At 47.4% G+C, this 25,000-nt stretch overlaps 1 protein-coding gene across 1 annotated transcript in view; it reads right to left on the bottom strand.

Moving 5' to 3' along the window:
* Positions 1 to 17,498: 17,498 nt before the first annotated feature.
* Positions 17,499 to 25,000, bottom strand: part of LOC125044036 (transferrin receptor protein 2-like) — a 17,652-nt gene continuing 10,150 nt past the window's right edge. Inside the window, exons 6-11 of the mRNA XM_047640480.1 lie at positions 24,613 to 24,754; positions 22,498 to 22,688; positions 21,397 to 21,657; positions 20,126 to 20,309; positions 18,534 to 18,748; positions 17,499 to 17,610 (exon numbers count right to left, since the gene is read on the bottom strand). Of these exons, the coding sequence (XP_047496436.1) occupies positions 17,499 to 17,610; positions 18,534 to 18,748; positions 20,126 to 20,309; positions 21,397 to 21,657; positions 22,498 to 22,688; positions 24,613 to 24,754 (1,105 nt within the window). The remainder of the gene's footprint in view (positions 17,611 to 18,533; positions 18,749 to 20,125; positions 20,310 to 21,396; positions 21,658 to 22,497; positions 22,689 to 24,612; positions 24,755 to 25,000) is intronic.

The raw sequence follows: 25,000 nt of genomic DNA, 5'->3' as shown, positions 1-25,000 counted from the left end.
CCCAACTCAGGGAAAATTTGAGTTGTTCCCCCCCCCCCCCTACGCCCTCCCTCTCCCCGGTAACCTGCTAGGAAAGTGGGCGTTTGTGCCCGTAGAGTTCAACGTCGTGAGGGTCGTTTCTGAACGGTGGTTAACATTCAAAACAAATCAATCTACTCGACATCCAAGATCATGATGGCAAAGCATTGTAGAGAAAAGGGTTAAAATACAAATTAATGACCGCAGAGCATTGTGGAGAAAAGGGTAAAATACTGGAGCAAAATCATGTTAAATATCGGAGGTCGTACACCACTATAGGATACGGAGAGAGCAAAGGGAGCGAAGCAGGGGTAGGGGGATCAAGGGCAAAGGGCGATTAGATCAAATGGTGGGTATCTGTGCGTCTGTAAAAAAGGGGAGAACCTGTCAAAGGAAAGAAAGAGGGTGGGGTCCCGTGAGGTTGTCTTGGCAGGTTGAGAGGAAGTGAGGGAAGAGAGAGAGAAAGAGGTTGTCTTAGCAGATTGGGAGACCGGGGGAGTGAGAATATGTATGTTGGGAGAGAGAGTACGAGGGAAAGGGGGGAGCGCGAGAGAGGAGCGTTCTCTTGGCTCATGTTACGGAAATCTGGGACGTCCTCTAAAGTTTCTGGAAGGGATTTGGGTGGAGAAAAGAAAGAAAGAAAGAAAAAGAGAAAAGGAAAAGAAAAGAAAAGAAAGAGAGAAAAGAAAGAAAAAAAAATAAAGAAAAAAAGAAAGAAAGAGAGAAAAAAAGAAAGTGAGAAGGAGAGAAAAAAGAAAGAACGATAGAAATAAGGAATGAAAAAAGGAGTTTTCGTATGGAGAGATATTAGATTAACTGGACGTATTATCTGGAGGGGCAGGCACCGAGGAAATGGTAGACATTAGACTAGCTGGATTTAGAATGGCAAACGAATGGTAATGGTAAAAGCAAAACAAAATAAGTGTGCTAGATATCTAAGGTCACGTAGCACTATAGGAAGGTACAGTCTTAGAAAGGGTAGGGAGGAGAGTAGTGTTGGAAAGGTTAAAGATTTGTGAAAGAGGCGAATAAATCTGACTTTAGGAGAGAGGGGATAAAAGTAGGATGGAAATGGACAGAGGGTTAATGGTTAATGGTTAATGGTTAAAAGCAAAATAAATGTGTTAGACATCTAAGGTCATATAGCACTATAGTTAATGTTAGTGAAGGATGGTTGGGTTAGTGATTAGTTGTTAAAGCTGGGTTAAGGAATTGGTGAGTGAATGGGTTAGGGTCGGATGAGGTAATGTAAAGGGGTTAGATCAAGTGAAGGATATATATGTGTTTGAGGAAGGAAAACAGGTTGTCAAAGCAGAAAGTGTGAGATTCTGTAAGGATGTCTGATAAGTTGGGATGTCTATGTAGGGAGGACGTAGGCATGATAACAGAATATGTGGGACTGAAAGAGGAACATTCGGAAACCGCGAATGTTCCAATGAAGGATAGTTATACTTTCGTTGATTTACTGGCAAATATTGCAGTGCGTATTGGAGAGTTTGAAGGGGAAGATGCTAGAGGGTGGGATAAAGAATGAGATTGGGGAGGTGGTGTTGTATCAGGAGGGGTGTCGGGAGGTAGAGGGTCTGGGGAAGAGGGTACTTGTGACATGAGGGTTTCACGTGTGTATCCAGGAGGGAGTGGAAGGGATAGAGGGGATAGTGGGAGAGTTAATATAGGTGGGGCTGGAGTCAGGGGGAATGGGTTTTGTTGGGATGGGGTAGGAGGATTGGGTGTAGGGAGAATATGAGTAGGAGGAGGATGGATATCGGCAGTCACTTTGAGTGTGGAGGGAGCGGGAGTTGTAGAATTTGAAGGTGGATGAGTCTTAGTTTGGGACTCGATTATGTAGTTCTGGATATCTTCAAGAGTTTCTGTAGTGGAGTTGGTTGGGGAGTTTTGTGAGATAAAGGTTTTCTTGTGAGGGGGGGAAGAGAAGTCTGGTGTCTGAAAAATAGGGGCAAAGGAAGGTGGAGGTGATTGTGAGGTAGGGGAAGAGGGGGTGGAACGTTTATTCTGTCTGCTGCGGGTAGTGCGGGGAGGGAGAGGGGAAGGTGTTGGGGCTGTAGTAGAGATTGGGGTGTCTGGATTTAGGATGGCAAAAGAATTTGATTGGGTAGAGATTGGAGTGTCTGGGTTTATGATGGTAAAAGAATTTGACTGGGGAAGGTAGGAGGTAGAAGAGGGGAAGTTATATGGAAGGGGGTTGGGTTTAGGAGAGGGTGTAGGAGCTTGGGAGGTAGGGGGATTGGCAGAGTGAGCGACATTACTAGAGTAGGGGGTAAGAGAAAAGCCTCGTCGACATGCTTCCTGTCTGGCTTCACGTAGAGTGAGTCCAAGTCTGAATCTGAGAGTTGCTACCTCAGACTCAAATTTGTAGGTGGGGCAGCCATTATAAAATACATTATGGGGGCCGCCACAGTTGGGACATGTGCGTGATTGTGCAGAGCAGTTTGATCGAGTATAGCCAGGTTGGGCACATAGCGGGTATCTGACTGCGGAATGACAGTGTTTGGCTGGGTGTCCTAAATGCCAACAATATTGGCACTGACGAGGAGGAGGTTGGTATGATCGGACAGGTAGGGATTCCCCACCTATGTAAACATTAAAGGGAAGGTCATGTCTACGGAAAGTAATTTTGGCAATGTTGATGGACTTCTTACGATTTCCTCTGGGAGGAATGGAGTAGCATTGTACATATGTTGCATCATAGTCTGTGAGACAAGCGAGTAAGTCCTCTCCACAATCTGACCATTCTTTGTCATAGATTGGGAAATCTGTTGGGGAGATTGAGACAGTTCCGGTGCAAGTATTGAGGGTTGGATGAGGTTCTGTAGGGATGGGATTACCACATAGATCAGTTAGTTTTGTTAATGCTATAGCTTGGTTTTCAGTTGTTACTGTGACGAGATGGAAGTGGTCGGGTCGGCTACGGAAAGACACTTTGCCTACTTGTTTTTGGAGGCATTGTTGGAAGAGGAGGGTGTTTTGAGAGTAGGGAGCTGTGGGAGGGATCACCAGAAATCGGTCCCATTTGGCTGGGCTTAATAGAGTATTTAGGATTCTTGTAGAGGTGGGGGTAGTAAAAGTGCGGGGACGTGTGGAGGAGGGAGTAGTGTTAAGGGGGGTAGTGTTATGGGGAGGTGGGCAATAAGGTAATGGTTAATGGTTAATGGTTAAAAGCAAAATAAATGTGCTAGACATCTAAGGTCATGTAGCACTATAGTAAATGGTAGTGAAGGGTGGTTGAGTTAGTGATTATTGTCAAAGTTGGGCAAAGGAATTGACGAGTAAATGGGTTAAGGTTGGGTAAGGTAATGTATAGGGGTTAGATCAAGTGAAGGATGTATATGCATTTGAGGAATGAAAACAGGTTGTCAAAGCAAAAAGTGTGAGAAGTTGTGGGAGGGATCACGAAAATCGGTCCCATTTGGCTGGCCTAGATTATTTAAGAATTTTGTAGAGATGGGGGTAGTAGAAGGACGGGGGCATGTGGAAGAGGGAGTAGTGTTGAGGGAGGTAGTGTTATGGGGAGGTGGACAATAAGGTTGTAAGGTAGTAATAAGGGAGGATGGGGTAGTTGATGAAGAAGGTTGTGTGGGTATAGTTGTTGAAGTTGAGCATGTTGGGAGTAGAAATGTCTCCTGGGGTGTTGATTAGGGTGGATACTGTACTAGTCGGCATTGAGGAGGAGGTATTAGTTGTAGTGTTCAGAGCCGTGGTCAAAGGAGAGCCTGGGGTCAGGGAATCGGGCGAGTTTCAATTGGTGGAGCTATTTGATGAAGAGGCAATTGCCTCTAATAATGGTATGGTTAATGGTTATTCATTGTTGGCCATGATAAGCCTGGAGTATGTTGGGGAGAGAAATGGTCCACCCCTCAGGGTCGCTTGAGGGGTAAGGGCTAGACAACTAAAGCAGGGGAATACCGTGCCCATGGCTCCCTCAGGCCGTTCAGGACTGGCACAAAGTCAGCCTTTCATCCTTTCAGCACGGCTCTCACACCTTAGGAAGTGGATAGTAGAAGGGGTTGGTGAAGGGACAGAAACAAAAAAGTAGGAGGGGAAAAAAAAGACCATGCAAAATTTGTTGAGTCAAGGGCTGAGTCCCAAGGTTGGGGAGTTTCCCAGCATTGGATCCCAGTCTCCGCCTCCTAAGCCCCCCCACGACAACAACGGGCAAAGGATTGGGGGGGAAGAAAGAGAGAAAAAAAAAAGAAAAAAAATGAGAAAGAGAGAAAAAAGAAAGAACGATAGAAAGAATGAAAAAAGGAGTTTTCGTATGGAGAGATATTAGATTATCTGGACGTATTATCTGGAGGGGCAGACACCGAGGAAGTGGTAAACATTAGACTAGCTGGATTTAGAATAGCAAACGAATGGCTAATGGTTAAAAGCAAAATAAATAAATGTGCTAGACACTCTAAGGTCACGTAGCACTATAGGAAGGTACAGTATTAGAAAGGGTAGGGAGTTAGTGATGAGTTGCTACACGTCAGCAGTCTAGAGTAGTGTTGGAAAGGTTAAAAACGGGTGAAAGAGGTGAATAAATCTGACTTTACGAGAGAGGGGATAAAAGTAGGATGGAAATGGACAGAGGGAAGCGATACTGGGGAGGTGCAGACAGATCTTGTAAAGAAGGGGGGGGGGGGGGCAGAGCAAAGAACAGCATTAGGATAAAAAGTGAGGAAAAGATCGATTCTGAGGACTGTATACAACACACACACACAAACTAATTTATATGTTTGTGTGCACGTATGTGTTTGTTTTAAGAATGTCCTTATTTCATATCGGTCTTTCTACTGTTGTTTCATTTAAATTTGAACTATATTTTATCTTTAGTTTCATTATCTTATCTTGATTTGCACATTTTGTTTTAGTGAACTTTGCTCTTTACGTCTAGATAAAATCAGGTTACCGAGATAGAACAAACTCCTCTTTATCATCATCATAAAGGAAAAAAACAAAACAATTCATAATATGGAAATTAGGTGAAAAGAAACAAACAAATAAAAGAGTATTGTAAAAATATTTATAATACAAAAAAAGATATCAAACATCCGCAGGCAGTCACTATACCCTGGTCACGCGTGTTGAAGGCACCATATAATTCACCACTGAAACACCATAACTTTCGCTACTTTTAGGTACCATAATTCTCTTCATTTTAAGGCACCTTAACTCTCACCACTTAAAAGGCACCATCATATTCACTGATCTAAGGCACCATATTTTTTTTATCTCTTTAGAAAACCATAATTGTCATCACACTAAGGCACCATACCAGTCACTACTTTAATAAAGGCACTATATCACTAGCCACTTTAAAGTATCCTAACAGTAACCACTTAAATCAAGGCACCATAAAATTCATCACAAAGAGGCACCATAAATATCACCGCTTCAAGGCACCATAACTTCCGACCACACTTTACATAAAAATTATTTCATGGCATCTTAACTTCGATCACTTTTAAGGTACCACAACTTTTACCACTTTGAAGGACCAATAACTTTTATTACAATGAGACACCATGACATTAAAACTCCAAAGGCAACATAACTGACCACCACGTTTTTTGTTTTGTTTTTGTTTTTTGATAAGACGCAACACCATTCTCTAGGTTATGACGTCACCAGTGAGTATTATGAATAGAAAATGCAATTGTTCTTTATGGCAAGTTATCTCCAAGCTTCGTTATTACCACTATTTGTGTTAGTATGAAGAACATGTAATAACAAAAAAAAAAAAAATGGAACAAAAAAGAACATTAATTAACTTTTCCTTTTGGTTCATTGTTCCAAAAAGAAAAAAAGTTCTCGGGAGAAATTTGTACATCTGTTTCCCTTAAAAAAATAATTTTCAATCACAACCATTTGATATCAAACGTCAATTTCTGAACCAAGTCACATACACGGAAAATTGCACTTGAAAAATAAAAAAGATCAAAATATAGCGATTAAATTCATCAGTTATCACAAGTCATGCTGAGAATCAATATCTACATACGTGTAGAAAATCCAAAGAAACGTGGATAAGAAATATTAATAAATAAATACAATTTCGAAAATATTATGGAATTACCTGTACATAATTGTAAAAAAAAAAAAAAAATTGTACAAATATAATAGTACAACAACAATAATAATAATAATAATAATAATAATAATAATAATAATAATAATAATAATAATAATAATAATGATAATGATAATAACAATAATAATAATAATAAAAATAATAATAATAACAGAAATAATATCAGCGACAACATTATTATCAATATTAAAAATATGATGATAATAACAATTCCATAATAACATTAACAAAGCTAACGAATATAATAATTATGACAGTAAAGTAATAATAATAATAATAATAATAATAATAATAATAATAATAACAATGACAATAACAACAATAATAATAAAGAAAAAAATACAATAATAATAACATGGTTACACTATAATAATAATGACAGCAACAATAACAAGAATACTAACAATAGCAAATATAACAGATATCAGGGGAAAAAAATCATAAAAAAACAAAAACTAATAATAATATTATTCTGTTATTAAGAATAATAATAATAACAAAAAGAAAAAAAAAGAAAATGAATAATAATAATAACAAAAACAGAAAATAAATAATAATAATAACAAAAAAAAGGAAACCGAATAATAATAACAAAAAAAAGGAAAAAAAAACGAATCATAACTAACCTTAAAAAAAAAAAATCAAACAACAACAACAACAATAATAATAACCCCCAAAATAACCCCTTGCCACGCCCCTTCCCTAGAGGATAGGGAAAGTGTCGGGCACGGCTTCCGACGCGAACAGCTCCCTGAAGGCCGTCAGCGCCGACAGGATGTAGGAGAGCTCTTGGTGCACGCTCTCCCAGGGGGTCTTCTGGGCCAGGGCGAGGGTGATGGCCCGGGCGGCGTGCGGGTACTGGCTGGGCTCGAGCGGGTCTTCGGGATCCGGGCCGACCATCAGGTGGGTGGTGAAGGTGCGGCCCACGCCACGGGGTCCCAGGAGCCCTCGCTTCACAGACATCACGCGCTGCAGACGCTCCTCGATTTGCCTGCGGGCGAGGGGGAGAGCGTGAGGGAGAGAAGGGGAGAGTGAAGGAGGGGGAGAGTGAAGGAGGGGGAGAGTGAAGGAGGGGGAGAGTGAAGGAGGGGGAGAGTGAAGGAGGGGGAGAGTGAAGGAGGGGGAGAGTGAGGGAGAGGGAGGGAGAGGGAGGGAGAGGGAGGGAGTAAGGGAGAGGGAGAGATGGGGGAGAGGGGGAGAGGGGGAGAGGGGGAGAGGGAGAAAGAGGGAGGGAGGGGGAGCGGGGGAGAGGGGGAGAGGGAGAAAGAGGGAGGGAGGGGGAGAGGGGGAGAGGGGGAGAGGGGAGAGAGGGGGAGAGGGAGAGAGGAGGAGAGTGAAGGAGGGGGAGAGTGAAGGAGGGGGAGAGCGTGAGGGAGAGGGGTAGAGTGAAGGAGGGGGAGAGCGTGAGAGCGTGAGGGAGAGGGGGAGAGTGAAGGAGGAGGAGAGCGGGGGAGAGTGAAGCGAGGAGGAGAGGAGGAGAGGGAGAGAGGGGGAGAGTGAGGGGGGGGAGGGTGAGGAGAGGGAGAGGGAGAGAGAGAGGGAGAGAGAGGAGAGAAGAGGGAGAGAGGGGGTAGAGTGAGGGGGAGTGAGGGAGAGGGAGAGGAGAGGGAGAGGTGAGAGGGAGAGGGAGAGGGATAGAGGGGAGGGAGAGTCGGGGGAGAGCGTGTGGGAGAGGGAGAGCGTTAGGAGATGGAGAGGGAGGGAGGGGAGAGGGAGAGGGTGGGAGGGAGGAGGGGAGGGAGTTGGGAGGGAGAGAGAGAGGAGAGAGAGTAGTGGAGAGCGAGTGAGGAGAGAGAATAAGAGAGAGAGAGAGAGAGAGAGGAGGGAGAGAGGGGGAGTGTGAGGGGGAGAGTCGAGGGGGGAGAGTGAGGGAGACGGAGAGGGAGAGGGAGAGGGAGAGGGAGGAGGGGAGAGAGGGGGAGAGCGTGTGGCGAGGGCGGGAGGGAGAGGGAGAGCGTTAGGGAAGCTAGGGAGAAGGGAGGGAGGTGAGAGGGAGAGGGAGGGAGGGAGGGAGTGGAGATGTGAGAGAGAAGAGGGAGAGAGGGAGAGAGGCGAGGAGAACGAGAGAGAGAGCGAGAGACGGGAGAGGAGGAGAGAGAGAGAGGAGGAGGGAGAGTGAGAGAGGGAGAGAGGAGGGAGAGAGAGAGTCAGAGAGTGAGGAGGGAGAAAGAATAAGAGAGAGGAGAGAGAGAAAAGGGAAAAAAGGAGAGAGACTTGGTGTGAGAAGAAAAGAAGATGGTAATCTAAAAGGAGAGGAGAGAAGGCGAGGTCGGAAAGGAGAGAGAGAGATGACGAAAGAGAACTAGGGGGGGGGGCTTATCGGGTGAGAGAGTGATGGAAGACCGTGGGACGAGAGAGATGGTTGCTGGGAGGACGAGAGTCGAGGCAATAGCAGAGCTGGACGCTGAGTCGACGAGTGAAGAAGGGATTGGTCGGGGATGGCGAGGGGAGAGGGGAGAGAGGGGTTTGAGGGGAGCTGGAGAGTGAGAGAAGCGGATGGCGAGTGGACGAGGAAGGAGGCAGTGTAGAGAGCGAGAGAGAGTGGGAGTGCGTGAGGGAGGCTCAACAGGCGAGGGAGCATGGGGGAGAGCCTTGTGAGGGGAGAGGGGGCGAGGCGGGAGAGCATCGTGAGTGGGGGCTCGACTGTGAGGGGAAGGGGAGGGCTCTGGGAAGGGGAAGAGCCAGACGTGGGTCTGTAGTGTGCAAGTGTGTGAGAGGGGGTTTATGTCTGGGACGGGGGAGGAGAGTTCAGTGGCGAGGTTTTTGGGTGATAAGGAGCGTGGGGGGGGTTTTGGAATGTCTGGGTGTGTAGCAGGAGCCACGTTATGGAGGACAGCGGTTGCGCGGTGGGACGGTGGTCGATCCGAGCTGGATTGGGAGAGCGATCAGGGAGGGGGGAGAAGTTCTGAGGAGGTGATGGGAGACGAGAGAGACGAAAAAAAAAAAAAGAAGGAGAAGAAGATAGAAACGAGAGAGAACAAAGCAGAAAAGAGACGCAGAGCGCACAAGAGAGAGAGAGCATCGAGCGCGCACACACACAAGCGTAACGAGAGAGAGAGATCGAAAGAGATGAAGAGAGCGACCGAGAGGAGAGAGAGAGAGAGTAGAGAGAGAGAGAGAACAAGAGCGAACCGCGGCCCGCGAAGAGAGAGAGAACTACAGCGAGAGAGAGAAGAGAGAGAGAGAGTAGAGTAAAGACGAAAGAGAGAGAGAGAGAAGAGAGAGAGAGAGAGGAGAGAGGAGAGAAGAGAGAGTTGAGAAGAGACGAGAGAGAGAGAGAGAGAAAGAGTAGAAAAAAGAAGAGAGAAGAGAGACGAGAGCAGAGAGAGAGAGAGAGCGCAGCGAGAAGAGAGAGAGAGCAAGAGCGAAGAGTAGCAGAGAGAGAGAGAGAGAGAGAGAGAGCGCGTCGAAAGAGACGCGAGAGTTAGAGAAGCGCGAGAGCGGGCGCGTAGGAGAGAGAATAAGGAGAGAGAGAGAGAGAGAGAGAGAGCGACGAGAGAGAAGAGAAAGAGAGAGGAGAAGATAGCAAGAGAGAGAGAGAGCCGCGCGAGGCGAGACGAGAGAGTAGCAGAGACGCCCGAGATACGAGAGCAGCAGAGAGCGAGAGAGAGAGAGCCGCGCGAGGTCTCTCGTGCGCTCCCCTGAGGGTCATTGGCACGAACGCCGGTGAACACACCGTTCCATTCTATCCCATCCTTCCTTTTTCTCTTCCTCCTCCCTCAATATTCTCCTACATGTCTCTCCCTCATACACTTATCCTTCTCTCTCCTTCCAAAACTCTCCCTCACTCTCTCTCTCCTTCCTTCCATACCCCTTTCCTACACCTCTCCCATCCCCCCTTCCATCCCTACCTCCTCCCTCTATCCCTCTCCCTCCTTTACACACCCCTCCCTCCCTCCCTTTCCCATCACACCCATCCACTCCCTCCCTTTTTTCCCACACCCCCTCCCGCACTCCTTCCGTCCACCATCACTTGTTCCAAACCGCTCCCTCCCATCCTTCCATCCTACCTCCCTCCCTCTCCCCTTCCCCCCACTGCCATCCTACTTTTCCCCTCCCATCCCTTTCCCCCTCCCACTTCCCTCCCTCCCCCTCCCATCCTTTCCCCCACCCCCTCCCTCCCTCCCGACCCTCCATTTCCCCTTCTCTCCCTCCCTCCCTCCCACATCCTTTTCCCCACCCATTTCCCTCCCCTCCTCCTCCTTACTTCTCTACCCGTTCCCCCTCTCCCCACCTACCCTCCCATCCATTCCCACCCATTCCCCCCACCCCCCACCCCCACCAACCCCTCACCCCACCACCCCCCACCCCCACTCCAACACCCCACCCCACACCCCCAACCCACCAACCCTCATCCCCACCCTACCCCCACACAACCCACAACCACTTCACCTAACTCTGCAGCGTAGGGCGGGGCGCCGATCGAATCAACGGCACCATGCTCCCTTCACGCCCGTCTCCCTCGCCTCGGAAGACGGGCGCCTCGTCGTACCACTTCGTAAGGTAGGTCATCGTGCTCTCCATGATCTCGATCTCCTTCTCGATGGCGTCTGTGAAAAAAAAAGGAGAGTGTGTGAGGGGGGGTGAGGGGGCTTGGGGGGGTTGGGGCGAGGAAAATAAACCATAACAGTAAAAAAATTAATTAAAGTGAGATAAATAAGAATATAATAAATGGAAGATTAAATGAGATAAATAACGAAATGCGGATGAATAGGAATGGGGATCATAGACAAGCATATCACTTATATATGAAAATATAAACCAATAATGAAAGTATGAACAATCATGAAAGTAAATAATTAAATAAAAAAAAAGTAACGAAGAACTGCGACATAAAAGTAACTTAATAACGAAGCAAAGAAGAAAATGACGAAAATTTGTGAAAGTAGAAGTAAACAAATAACGGAGTATGAATAAAAATACGAAAAATAGATAAATTCACAATAAAGGAAATCACGAAAAATTGTGAAATATAAGTAAATAAATGAATAACTAAGTATGGAACAAAGAGGTAGGTGGATAAACCACTGCAAGATGGAAATCACGATGAAGAAAAAGAGAGTTGGAATGAAGGATGAGGAGAGGAGAGAGGAGTGAAGGAGAGTGAGGAGGTGTGTGTGTGTGTGTGTGGTGTGTGAAGGTGGTAGTGTGTGGTTCGAGAGTGAGAGAGTGAGAGTGGTGTGTTGGGAGCAGAGTGGAAGAGAGTGAGAGAAAGAGATGATGAGAGAAGAGAGAAAAGATAGTGAGAGAGAGAGAGAGGAGAGAGAGATGAAGAGAGAAGAAGGAGGTGAGAGAGGAGAGGAGAGAGAGAGAGAGAGAGAGAGAGAAGCGGATATATATAGAGAGAGAGAAAAGAGATGATAAAGCGTAGAGAAATGAGAAAGAGAGATATATATCTATATATATATTATTATATATATATATATTCTATATCTCTCTCATTATTTTTCTCTCTCTCTCTCTCTCTTCTCCTTTTCTCTCTTTTTCTCCCCCCCCCCCCCCCCCACTTTTTTTCGTGATTTTTTTTTTTTCCCCTCCCCCCCCCCCCCCCCCCCCCCCCCCCCCCCCCCCCAGTGGGGGGGGAGGAGAGAGAGTGAGAGAGTGAGAGAGAGATGAGGATGAGTGAGAAGAGAGGTGAGAGAGAGAGTGAGAGAGTGTAAGACGATGAGAATGACATGTGTGAGGACAAGAGATGAGAGAGAGAGGGTGTGGGAGAGGGAGAGGGAGAGAGAGAGTGAGAGTGAGAGAGTGAGAGAGTTGTGAATCGAGAGAGTGTGTGATTGAGAAGAGGAGCAGAGAGAGAGAGAGGTTGAGAGAGAGAGAGAGAGAGAAGGGTTGAGAGAGAGAGAGAGAGGGAGTTGAAGTATGGTACATAGGTTAATCATTAAAAAGGTAAATAACGGAGGGCGTATATTAACGGATATGAGATACATAAGTGAATATACTATCAAGTGATGATATATTCAACTGAGCTGCTTTTGAATGTGGTCATCTTAGCTTGACCCTGCCATGTCTGGACTGGAATTTGAACTTAACGTGTCAATAATATTTGATTTTATTATTAATTATAATAATTATATATATTATTAATAATTATTTTATTTTATTGATGTTGGATGAGATATAATATTTTTTTATATACAATTTTGAATTATATTATTAATATTATAGAGTATAATAAAGATTTTTAATCAAATTTTATGATAAATCAATTTTAGAATATTTAAATAATTAAAATTAATATTATAATAAAATTTGATTGATTATTTACTATCAATAATTATCTAAGTAAAAATACTACTAATAATAAGAGAACTGTTATCAAACCTGTTCATTGTGGGTTGTGAAAAAGTCCCTCGTGGCAAAACGCGAATTTAACACTGCGTATACCATTCCTTTCCCCTCATTCCCGCCCCTTCCCCCCTGTGCCGAGCACGCACCAGTTTAAGGTAGATGGCAGGGCGTCGGTGGTCTTATTCCAGCACTGAGCTCAATACCTGGGTAGCCCCAGGGAGACCCCACGGCGTGGAACCGCCGGGCCGGGGAGGGACTCATCATTGATGGAACCGCCGCGCAGTGCATGTCCTCGGATCATCAAGGTATTGGAGTGGGTCTGGTGGGGTGGGGCGTGCGTGGTTAGGAACAGTAATGTTAAGAGAGCAGAGAAGGGGGAGACGGGGAAAAGAGGACGCAAAAGGGGACACAAAAGAGGGAGACAACCAGGGCCAACGGGGCCCGAGGAGAAAAAGGGGGCCAAGAGGGCGAACGAAGGGCACAATGGGAACTAGGGAAGTCAATAAGGGGAAAGGGGATAACGACAGGAAAGGGGAACCAGCGGAGGTATAGCAAAGACGCCAAGAAGGGCAAAAGCTTAGAAGAAACTAAGGGCGAATAGAGGTGGAAGAGATAAGGGCAAGCGGAAGGGCGGGGAAAAAGGCGGGGAAAGCGGACGACAACAAGGGAAAACAGGACGTCACCGAAAGGGGCCCACGAGGAAGAAGAAGAAGGGGACAGAGAAAGAAATGGGGGCACCCGGGGTGACAACAGGGACAAAGCACGAAGAAACGTGGGCCAGGGAAGACAAGACGGGACGAAGGGGGGAGGAACGGGCCAAAGCGGAGCAAACATAGTAGACCGAGGCAGCCTTCTAAGGGGACCTCCTCGGAAGACCCTCTGGGACCCGCGCCGCACTACACGGTGGCCCTGAGGTCCACGAACCCGCAACTCTTGTCCATATGTCACTCCCCGTCCTTTCCCCCCCTCTACCTCACCCCTTTCCCCCGCTGCCGTGCGCCTCCCTCTGCTCCCTCCTCCTCCCCTCCTTTCCCCCTCTTCCTCCTTTCTCCTTTACTCCCTTACAGAGCACCGCCCGTTGTTTGAGTCGTATCCTGAATTGGCGAGGGCGGACGAGTGGGCGTGGACGAACCTCTGCCACCCGTTGTACAGGCTGCCGCTCACCTCCCGGAAATCCACGGGCGGCAGACGACTCTCGCTGAGCACCAAGACCGACACGCCCACGAAGGAGGCTGTAGGCGGGGCGGGGCGGGGGCGGGGCGGGGCGGGGCGGGGGGGGGGGCGGGGCAAAAAATAACAATAGTAATTAAAAGGATAATTATAATAACTGCAAAAAATATTTACGCAAGCGAACAAACATCAACATATGAAAACAACAGAGATAAAAGAAATTCAACATATACATTGGTAAAAACGAAAAAAAATACAAGAAAAAGAAGAAGAAAATGAAGGAGAAAGAGAAGAAGAAGAAGGAGGAGGAGGAGGAGGAGGAGGAGAACAGGAAGAACAGGGAGAAGAAAATTAAATAGAAAAGAAGGGGGGGAGGAGGGGGAGGAGGAGGAAGGGGGAAGAGGAAGAGGAAGAGAAAGGGGGAAAGAGGAGGGAGGAGGAGGTGGAGGAGCGAAGTAGGAAGGGGAAAGAGGAGGAAGAGGAAGGGAGGAGGAGGAGGAGGAGGAGGAGGAGGAGGGGGGAGGAGAGGAGGGAGGGAAAGGGGAAAGGGAGAGGAGGAGAAAAAGAAGAAAAGAAAGAAGAGGAAGAAGAAAATGAAGGAGAAAGAGGAGGAGGAGGAGAAGAGAAAGAAGAGAAAGAAGAAAAAGAAGAGGAAGAAGGAAGTGAAGGAGAAAGAGAAGGAGGAAGAGGAGGAGAAGAGAAAGAAGAAAAAGAAGAGGAAGAAGAGGAAGAAGAAGCGAAGGGAAAAGAACCGAAGGGAAAAACCCAAAAATGATAGGAGAAAGAGAAGGAGGAGGAAGAGGAACTCTCTCAGCCTCACCTAACATGTACGTCCATTTGTACTTGGGATCCAGGACTCTCGTGTACGACCCCGCTGTGTCGTACTGCGTGTGGCGGAGGTCGTACGTGCTCCTCTGTGGTAGTGGGGAGGGGGGGGGGGGTTATAAATCTCTCATAATTATTCATTGAGTATTGTGGTGGTGGCGATGATGGTGGTGATTGTAGTGGTGATTGTGGTGATAATGGTGGTGGTGGTGATTGTGGTGGTGACAATGTTAGTATTGATGTTGGTGGCGATGGTGGTGTTGACTGTGGTGATGGTGATGGTAGTGTTGGTGGTGATGACAGTGGTGGAGACAGTATTGTACGCATGTTCATGTTAGAAAATGGTGATGGTTAATGGTGGTGGTGATTATGTGATTTACACAAAACAATAATTCCTGTTGTATATTTACTATATAACAAACATTCATTTCTTCCTCATTCAATCGGGCCCATATTTTTGCCTCTCTCTTCCTCTCTCTCTCCTCTCTCTCTCCTCTCTTTTCTCTCTTTTCTTCTCTCTCTATCTTTTTCTCTCTCTCTCTCCTCTCTCTTTTCCTCTCTTCTCTCTCCCGCGAAAAACAGTTGTAAACCAATTTAAAAGCATTTTTGGAAGCGAAAACCTTATATCATAACACGCCCAAAATGGTTATCAAAAGTCACAAAAGAAATTGATAATACTTAGGCAACAATCAGTATCAAATTTTCCCATCTATGTGATTTTTAGGGAAAGGGCCCTTAGACAGTGTTAGCCCCGAATTACTTCTTAAACAAACTAACAAATCACGAATTGAACTTTTTGTCAATTGTTACTATCCCCGAGAAACTCAGTCAAAATCCATAAAAAAGTTTCATCAAGCAATAGTTTCGTTCGGTGTTCCACAAAGGGCCCCTCCTTGGCCCAAACTCATTCGTTATATTTATAAATTTATCTCGTCAACAATTGCAAAAAAAATGTTCCTTGTTAATTACGCCGACGGCTCTCAATTTCTTTTACGTGCCTCTGTAAACAATCTAAATGAATTGATTGGAAAACACAAAACAGACCCTAAAAAAAGCAAAAAATTATTCGATTTGAATGGCCTGAAACTAAATCCACAAAAAACAAAAATGTTTTTTTTTCATAAGGCAGTCGTCAGAAACATAGCAAAAATTCCCACAGCACAGTTATAGATTTCCAAGGTTGCTGGCATCAAACCTAACACAACAATAACAAATCTTGGGGTTAACGTTTTAAAATAGAAGCATTCCCAGACACACATATATCATAAACTACAGAAAAATAATGGGCAATCTGATATAAATTGAAAACATCAAAAAAAAAAAAAAAAAAAAAAAAAAAAAAAAAAAAAACCCAAGGAAAAATAATTGCCGTTATAAAAAACCTTGATTAGTTCATTAATTACTGTTAAGCATCGGGGGCTCCACAAACAAAACAAATATAAAGGACACAATAAAAAAAAATAAATAGACCACACAAACCAATAAAAAAAAAACCTAAAAGGGTAAATAAAACCAAAATACAACTTGACACAGTTTTTAAAACCAAAAAATCTAAAAGGAAAATTTCCCCAAATTGGCTATTACTTTTAAAAGCAACGTTGCTAAGGTGTACATAAAAGGCAAAATTAACCCCTTTATTTATCAAAAATCGAATCCCAAAAAACCCGAGGCAAGAAATATGCAATCGGGCTGGTGATTGGAACCAAGGGCCCAAAAAATATTGAAATTCGGCAAAATAAAATTTTAAAAAAAAGTGAAAAAAATCTATTGAAATATCATGACATCGGGCGTTTGAACATCAACCAAGCACGAATTTCAGTCATCGTGATTTTTATTTTAATTTGTTAAAAAAATTGTTAATTTTTTATGATAAAACATCTTATTAATATGTAAAATCACATATTAAATAGAATACTCGTTGAAATTTAAAAGGAATTTGAATTTAAATTTAAAATTTAAATTTAATTTTAAAACTCTCTTTTCTCCTTTTCTCTTTTTCCCCCCTTTTCTCTCTCTCTCCCCCTTTTTCTCTTTCTCCCTTTTCTCTCCTCTTCCCTTTTTCTCTCTCTCTCCCCTTTTCTTCTCTCTCTCCCCTTCTCTCTTTTCCCCCCCCCCTTATCTTTTATTCCCCCCTTTTCTCTCTCTCCCCTTTTCTACTCTCCCCCTTTCTCACTCTCATCCTTCTACTTTTCCCCCCCTTTCTTCTTCTCCTCCCCCCCCCCCTCTCTCTCTCCCCTTCTCCCCTTCCCCCCTTCTCTCTCTCACTCCCCCCCCTCTCTTTTCCCCCTTTTTCTCTCACTCTCTCCCCTTCTCTCACTCTCTCTCTCTCTCCCCTTCTAAACTCTCTTTTGTCCCCCTTCTCTTTCTCTCTCTTTCTTCCTTTCTCTCTCTCTCTCTTTCTCACTCTCTTTCTCTCTCCCTCTCTCTCACGACAGAAAGAAAAGGAATGAGAGCTGGATGAACCAAAGTATAGGAATAAAAAGAGAAAGAAATTAAATGAGAGAAATGAAGAACAACAAAAAGAAACGAAGCAGTAAGAACGAGAGAAAGATAAACAAAACAAAAAAAACAAGAGAAAATGAAAACGAAAATAAAAGAGAAAGAGAAAGAAGAAACGAGCATAAAACGAAAGTGAAAGAAAAATAACAGATGATAAAAAAAAAAAAAAAAAAAAAAAACTCAGACCGATAAGCGAAAAGGCGAAAAAGGTCGCGTTTACTTAGGTCAGCCATATATTAGCTCGAGGTCACGTGATCGGCCATTTTTAAACCCCATTTCCTTTCACGTGAACGACAGGATTTGGGGACACGCGATCAATTATATGTATTCTTACATTTTTTTTTTTTCTTCCATTATCGTGGGTTGTGTGCATTTATTCATACATACAAAGAATACAGATGTTCACACACAAACACACACACATATGCACACACATACACCCACATATATCCAATAACAACCAATATTTCCAATTCACACACACACATCCATCCACATACACACACACACATACATCCACATACACACTAAATGCACTACACAGACAAACCCTACATCTTTTACCACACCCCACAAAAATCCACATCCCCCCCCCCCATTAAACCAGGCTCTCCTGCTCCCATTTCCCTTTCCTGACGACGAAGTGGGGGAAGGACGCGTGCTGGGCGCGAAGCACGTAGCTGCTCCGAAAGCAGGGTGCGAAAGGCCGTCTGAGGGCGGAAAGAGGGAAAGAGGGGGGTCAGATCGGGAATGGGAATACGGGGGGTCAGATCGGTTTGTATGGGAATTTGGGGATCGGGAATGGGAATTTGGGAATGGGGGACAGATCTGGAATGGGAAGGGGATGGGGGGGGGCGATTGGGAAAGGGGGAATGGGGAGGGGATCGGGATGGGATATGGGGGAAAGGGGGGGGAGAATGGGGAATGGGGGGAGGCGTTTGGGATGGGAAGGGGGGGGGGCAGGTGGATTGGGAATGGGGGGGGGCAGTCGGATGGGAAGGGGTGGGGAGTTGAATGATAATGGGGTTGGGTCGATCTGGAATGATAATGGGGGTCAGATCGGGAATGGGAAAGAGTGGTTATGGGATGGTCAGGGATAGGAATTGGACTGAGAAAAGGGGAAGAATATGAGGGGAGGAGGAGAGGAGGAGGAGGTGGAGGAGGAGGGGGGAGGAGGAGGAGGAGGAGGGGAGGAGGAGGAAGAGGAGGCGGAGGAGGGAGGAGGAGAGGAGGAGGAGGAGGAGGAGGAGGAGGGGGAAAGGAAGAGGAGGAGAGGGAGGAAGAGGAGGGGAGGAGGAGGAGGAGGAGGAGGGAAGAGGAAGAGGAGAGGGGAGGGGAGGGGCGAGGGAGAAAGAGGAGAAGAAGTACATAAGGAAGAGGAGAAGAAGGAGGAGATATATCAGGAGGAGGAGGGAAGGGAAGGTACGAGGAGTCAAGATTAGAAGAATGAAGAAAAATGAGTGATTTGGAGACACATAAAGGACACGTGATATAAAATGCAATGTTATGTTCCCTTCTAAAAATGTATAATTTTTGCAATGGAGTCCATTTTCAAACAAACAAACAATTTCCCTCAAAAAATCAAAAACAAACAAACAAACCAATCACATAAACAAACAAACAAAAAAAACACAATCTGACCCTCCAGCCATTTTCGGCAATGTTAAGGGTTTCTGCAGGCCCACCCCGTCCCGCACGTGATGGTGCCAGGGCCCCGCATTTCGCCGCTCCCCGGGGGGCCTTTGGCAGCAGCGGGAAAGGCGGGACGCGCAGGCTGCCCGTGCCCTGCAGCATCTCGTCCAGGCTGAGGTAGGCCAGCATGGAGGAATCCACCCACGGAGAGTAGAGCTGTGGGGGGAAGGTGGGGGGTTAGATGGGTGAGCGAGAGGGGGATATGGTTAGGGGAGGGAGGTGGGGGAGGTGTGGGAGGGGGGTGGGGAGGTGTGGGAGAGGGGTGGGGAGGTGTGGGAGTGGGTGGGGAGGGGTGGGGAAGGGTTAGAGGGTTGAGCGAGAGGGGGATATGGTTAGGGGAGGGAGGTGGGGAGGTGTGGGCGAGGGGGTGGGGAGGGTGGGGAGGGGGTAGGGAGGGGTGGGGAAGGGTTAGATGGGTGAGCGAGGGGGGGAAATATGGTTAGGGGAGGGAGGTGGGGAGGTGTGGGAGAGGGGGTGGGGAGGTGTGGGAGAGTGGGTAGGGAGGGGTGGGGAAGGGTTAGATGGGTGAGCGAGAGGGGATTATGGTTAGGGGAGGGAGGTGTGGGAGAGTGGGTAGGGAGGGGTGGGGAAGGGTTAGATGGTGTGAGCGAGAGGGGGATATGGTTAGGGGAGGGAGGTGGGGAGGTGTGGGAGAGGGGGTGGGGAGGTGTGGGAGAGTGGGTAGGGAGGGGTGGGGAAGGGTTAGATGGGTGAGCGAGAGGGGATTATGGTTAGGGGAGGGAGGTGTGGGAGAGTGGGTAGGGAGGGGTGGGGAAGGGTTAGATGGGTGAGCGAGAGGGGGATATGGTTAGGGGAGGGAGGTGGGGAGGTGTGGGAGAGGGGGTGGGGAGGTGTGGGAGAGTGGGTAGGGAGGGGTGGGGAAGGGTTAGATGGGTGAGCGAGAGGGGGATTGGGTAGGGGAGGGAGGTGGGATGGGGAGATGAGTGAGGGAAAGGGGGAAGGGAAGGGAAATTGGGAAGGGGAAGGGGAAGGGGAAGGGGAAGGGGAAGGGGAAGGGGAAGGGGAAGGGGAAGGGGAAGGGGAAGGGGAAGGGGAAGGGGAGGGAATTGGGTTGAGGAATGTGGGGAACGAATGTAGGGAACGAGAGGAGAAGGGGAAGGAAGGAAGAGTTATCGATAAATATTGAGAAGGAGAAGAAGACGATGAGAAAGAAAACAGTCGCAGTTTTTCCTTCAATAAATTTCGTTCTGCACTTGACTTTTTTTTCTGTTCTCGCTAACACAATCAGTATTCAACTATTAGTTTAACTGCTATCTCTTTGATGCAAATAAAAGCACAACAGAAACATACCAAATCATTAAAATATCTAAACAATCCAATTTTTTTTTCTTTCAAATCTTAATTCATATGTTAAAACAAGTCATCGAATCATCCTTATTTCTCAAAACACCACGACTCCCACCTAAAGACCCCCAAAACTACGAAGACCAGATATACCAGAGTCACCCTTCCAATCCCACTTTCTCTAAACGCTCCCAACCTATCCACAGAAAACGGGAAACCCCTCCTTACCTGGGCAAACTCCGTCGAACCGATCATGCCGTACTCGCCGGCGGCCCACGCGGAGAAGATGACCTTGCGCTGAGTGCCCGAGGGAAAGGCTTTGCCAACGGCCTCGCTAATTGCCAACAGCCCCGCCATGCCAGCAGCAGGTTCGGTGTAGAGCGAGCCGTAATGGCAGCCTAGCATCACAAACCTCGAAAAAGGGAATTGTAAAAGGATGAAATAAGTTGTATAATCATAAATAAATCAAAGCGATATGGACATGAAACTAAATCTTGTTGACTCAATAATTCTATTCTTTATATTCTAACGTTATTTTCTTCTTCGTTCTATTTTCATATTAATTCTCTGACTTTTATCGAATTATATTTCCCCAAAGTCTTCTCGTTTCCCTATTTTTCAAGTCAATATTTCCTATTTTTAAACGTAAAAAACCCACTCTTATATTTCCGCCTTTTCCCCATTTCTATCTATTTATCTATTTACTTCACTTCCTATTCTATATTTTCTCTTTCTCAGTGACAATTCCCTCTTATCAATTCTTGTCAAATGTCATTTCCTAAGAATCATTCCATTTTCCCCATTTCCTCTTTAAAATTCTATTTCCCTCTTCGTTCCTCGTATCACCATTTCTCTATTTTTTCCATTCTTATAATTTCTTCCATTTTCCTATTCCCATTCTCATCACTTTCCCTCATTCTCCATTCCATTCTTGTATTATTTCCCTTTATCAGCTATTCAGGTTTTCGTATTTTATATTTCCCTCATATTTGTATTATTATTTTCCGTCTTTCCTCTTTCACACTTTTCATTTCCCCCCATTTTCCATATTCTCCTATTCCCATTTCTATACTTTCCCCATTTTCCTATTCCTACTTTTGATTTCCCCATTTTCCCATATTTGTAATTTCCTTCTTTTCTTAATTCCCACTTTTAATTTCCCCCCCTTTTCCCATTTCTACCTAACCCTCTTTTTCCCAATCCCATTTTTCAAAATTTCCCCTATTTTCTTAATTTCCATGATCCTTCCCCATTCCCACTCTTGCTATTCTCCCCATTCCCATTCCTTCCCTTCCTCCCCTAACCCCCATTCCCTCTTCTTCTCCTCCCCTATCCCACATTCCTTCCCCTATTCCATCCCCAATTCCTTCCCCTATCCCATCCCCAATTCATCCCGCCTCCCCCATCCCCCATTCCCCCTTCCCCTCCTCCCGCCTCCCCCCTTCCCCCTCCTCCCCCATCCCCCCTTCCCCCTATTCCCCCTTCCCCCTCCCACTCACTTCGTATTATCCGCAGCGGGCAGCGTGGCGTGCACGTTCGTTAGCGTCTCCTGGTACACGATGTTGCTGACGGCGAGAGTCACGTTGACCACGCCCGTGCCGGCGATCCAGGCCCCGCCCACGCGATAGAAGGTGTCCAGGCCGCCCTGCCACCCCTCGGGCACCTCCGGACCGCCCATCAGCTCCTGGACACGCCCCGCAGCCTCGGCACTCAGGGTCTGGGCGGGGATGCGGGGGAGGGTCTTCGAAGCGCCGGGGGCCCTGGTGGGGAGGGAGGGGAAGGGAAGGGAGGGGAAGGGAAGGGAGAGGGGGAAGGAAGGAAAGGGGGAGGGAGAGGAGGAAAGGTGAGAGTGGGAGGAGGAAGTGGGGAGGGGAAGGGGAAGGGAGAGGGAGGAGCAGGGAGAGGGGGAGAGGGAGGGAAAAGGGGAAAAGGGAAGGGAGAGGGGAGAGAGAGAGGGGAAGGGAGAGGAGGAAAGGTGGGAGTGGGAGGAGGAAGTGGGGAGAAGTGGGAGGGAAAGGGGAGAGAGGGAGGAGGAAGGGAAAGAGGGAGGGAGTGGGGAGGGGGAATGGAGGAGGGGAGGGGAGGGGAAAGGAGTGAGTTATGGTAGGAAAAAGAAGGAGGGAGGGAGGAGGGAGGGAGGAGGTAGGAAGGGGGGGAGATAGATAGATAGATAGATAGATAGAGAGAGAGAGAGAGAGAGAGCAGGGGGAGGATAAGGAATCAGAAGGTCGAAGAAGGTGAAAGGAGGGAAAAAAAGAAATAATGATTAAATAATGAATAACTGCAATAATGGCCCTCACTTATTCTGCTCGACTAAAATAAGAGGAGGAAGAGCACTTACTCTACTATGAAAAAAAAAAATTATACAAATACTACAAGACGGACAAATAAAAAACTTAAAACAACAACAACAGCACTTAAAAGAAACAGGTAAATGCCTCCCTCCAAAAAAATTACGAATATACTCAAACCACACAAAAATACACAACAACAACAACAAAAAAGAGACGAAAAAAAATATTAACCCATAAAACACCCCCCCCCCCCAAAAAAAAAAAAAAAAAAAAAAAAAAAAAAAAAGCTCGACCTCAAAGACTCACTTGTAAATCTGATAGAGGCTCGGCAGGAAGGGCGTGGCGGGGTCCCCAGGCACGGTGTTGAGCGAACGCCACATGACGCCGTCCCTGGGCAAGCCGGTGCCGTTGGGGAAACGCCCATTCACGCCCGCGAAGTCCTGCGGGTCGGGGTAGAGAAGCACGCCCGCCGCCCCCGCTTGCTCGGCGTTGTGCACCTGTGGGGGGGGAGAGGAGAGGGAGGTGAAGGGGTGGGTGAAGGGGGAGGGGGAGAGGGAGGGGGAGAGGGAGGGGGAGAGGGAGGTGAAGGGGTGGGTGAAGGGGAGGGACGAAGGGGGAGGGGGAGGGGGAGGGGGAAGGGAACGGGAGGGGAACAGGAGGGGGAGGGGAAGGGAACAGGAGGGGGAGGGGGAAGGGAACGGGAGGGGGGGAGGAGAGGGAGGTGAAGGTAGAGGGGGAGGGGTGGGGGGAGGGAACGGGAGGGGAAGGGGGAAGGAAACGGGAGGGGAGGAGGGGGAAGGGAACGAGAGGGGGAGGGGGAGGGGGAAGGGAACGGGAGGGGAACGGGAGGGGGGAAGGGAACAGGAGGAGGGGAGGGGAGGGGAAGAGGGAAGGAGGAAGGTTAAAGGAAAAGAAAAGGGATGGACGGAGAGAACGAAGGAAGGAGGGAGAGAGCAAGACGGGATGGAGGGAGGGAGAAGGAGGGATAAAGAAAGAGAAAGGGGTGGAGAATCAGGGAGAGAGGGATGAAAGAAGGGAGGAATCAAGAAACAGAAGGATCGAGAAACAGAGGGATAGATGGAAAAAAGGGGGAATGGAAGTATGGAGAAAGGGAGGTGGGATGGATAGATGGAGAAAGAGAAAGGGAGAAAGGAGTACGAGGGAAAGAGGGATGGAGAAAGAGGAATGGAAAGAAAAATGGAGAAAGGGAGGACAAGACAAATGTAGAAAAAGAAAAAGAAAAATAGCGAAAGAAAGCGAGGACTTAAAAAAAAAAAGGATAGAAAGCACGGATGAAAACAGGGGGGGGGGGGGGGAGAACGGACAAAGTAGAAGGGATAAAGAAGGAGAAGAAAGAGGAAGAAGAGCAACAGATGATAAGAGGGCGAGCGTAATTAGCAGCTAAACAACAGTCAAGCTCAATCACCCAACCAAACCCCCCCCCCCCCCCCCCATTCAACAAACCAATCGCCCAACCCAATCCTTAATCATTTACTCAACCATCCAACCACTTAACAACCCAATCCGCTCTTTAAACACCCCAATTATCCCATAATTACGTACCCAGGCCATTGGGCAACCAATCCAGTCCAATCAGCCCATTCAAAGCCTCGATTAGCCAATCTATCCCACGATCTCCAATCAGATCAATTAATCCTATTACCAATCAACCATTCAACCAACTTCTCCGTCGCTGATCCAGCCCAATCCAATCCCTAATCTTTCAACTAATCCATCCATATCTTTATCCGCCTACCAAGCAGTCTAGCCAATCAACAGATCTCTCAGCTAATCAGCCGGAACCACGCCCGCCCACCCACCCACCCCAAAGGCTCGGGCCCACCCACCCACCTCAAAGGCTCCGAACACCCGCCCACCCCAAAGGCCCCGCCTAAGCACACACCCACCCACCCCAAAAGACCCTGCCCACCCACCCACCCCAAAGGCCCCGCCAACCAGCCCATCCCAAAGACCCCGCCAACCAGCTCACCTACCCCATAGACCTAAAACCCACCCACCCACCCTAAAGGCCCCGCCCGCCCGCCCACCCCAATGGCCCCGCCCACCTATCCAAAAAGACCCAAAACCCACCCGCCCACCCCAAAAGACCATGCCCTCCCACCTACCCGGCCCAAAAGACCCTGCCCACCCGCCCACCCCAAGGACCCCGCCCTTACTCTCCCCTCTCCCTTCTCCCCTCTCTCCCTCTCCCCTCTTTCCCCTCTCTCACTCTCCCATCTCACCCTTACTCTCCTCTCTCACTCTCCCCTCTCTCCCTCACTCTCCCCTCTCTCCCTCATTTCCCCCTCTTCCTTTCTAATTTCACTCTCACTTCTCCATTCTCCCCTCTCCCACTCTCCCCTTTCACCCGCCCACCCCAAAGGCCCCACCCGCCCACCCCAAAGGCCCCGCCCACCTGACCTTGGATCCGTCGTGAATCTTTCCGTGTCTCAGCAGGAGGATGGCGCCCGCGAGGGGGATCTTGAGGGCCTGCAGCTTCACCAGGTCCTCTCGCCGTCCGTAGTGTCCGTAGACCACCGTGCCCGTGACCAATCCGGCGGCGCTGCAGGTGGAGAGGGGGGAGGGAGGGGGGGAGGGGGGTAAAGAGATTGGTAATTAGACTGATGACTGTCTGTTTGTTTGTCTGTCTCATTTTTTCTCTCATTTTTTTCTTTCTTTCGCTCTCGCTCTTTCTCTTTTTCTCTTTTTCTCTCTTTTTCTCTCTCTCTGCACGCACGCACGCACGCACATACACACACACACACACATACACACACACACACACACACACACACACACACACACACAC

This window comes from Penaeus chinensis, chromosome 35 (assembly GCF_019202785.1).
Source record: "Penaeus chinensis breed Huanghai No. 1 chromosome 35, ASM1920278v2, whole genome shotgun sequence".
NCBI classification, from domain to species: domain Eukaryota; kingdom Metazoa; phylum Arthropoda; class Malacostraca; order Decapoda; family Penaeidae; genus Penaeus; species Penaeus chinensis.
Note: the sequence above shows the minus strand (reverse complement) of the source record. Positions and strands in the feature narration are given on the sequence as shown.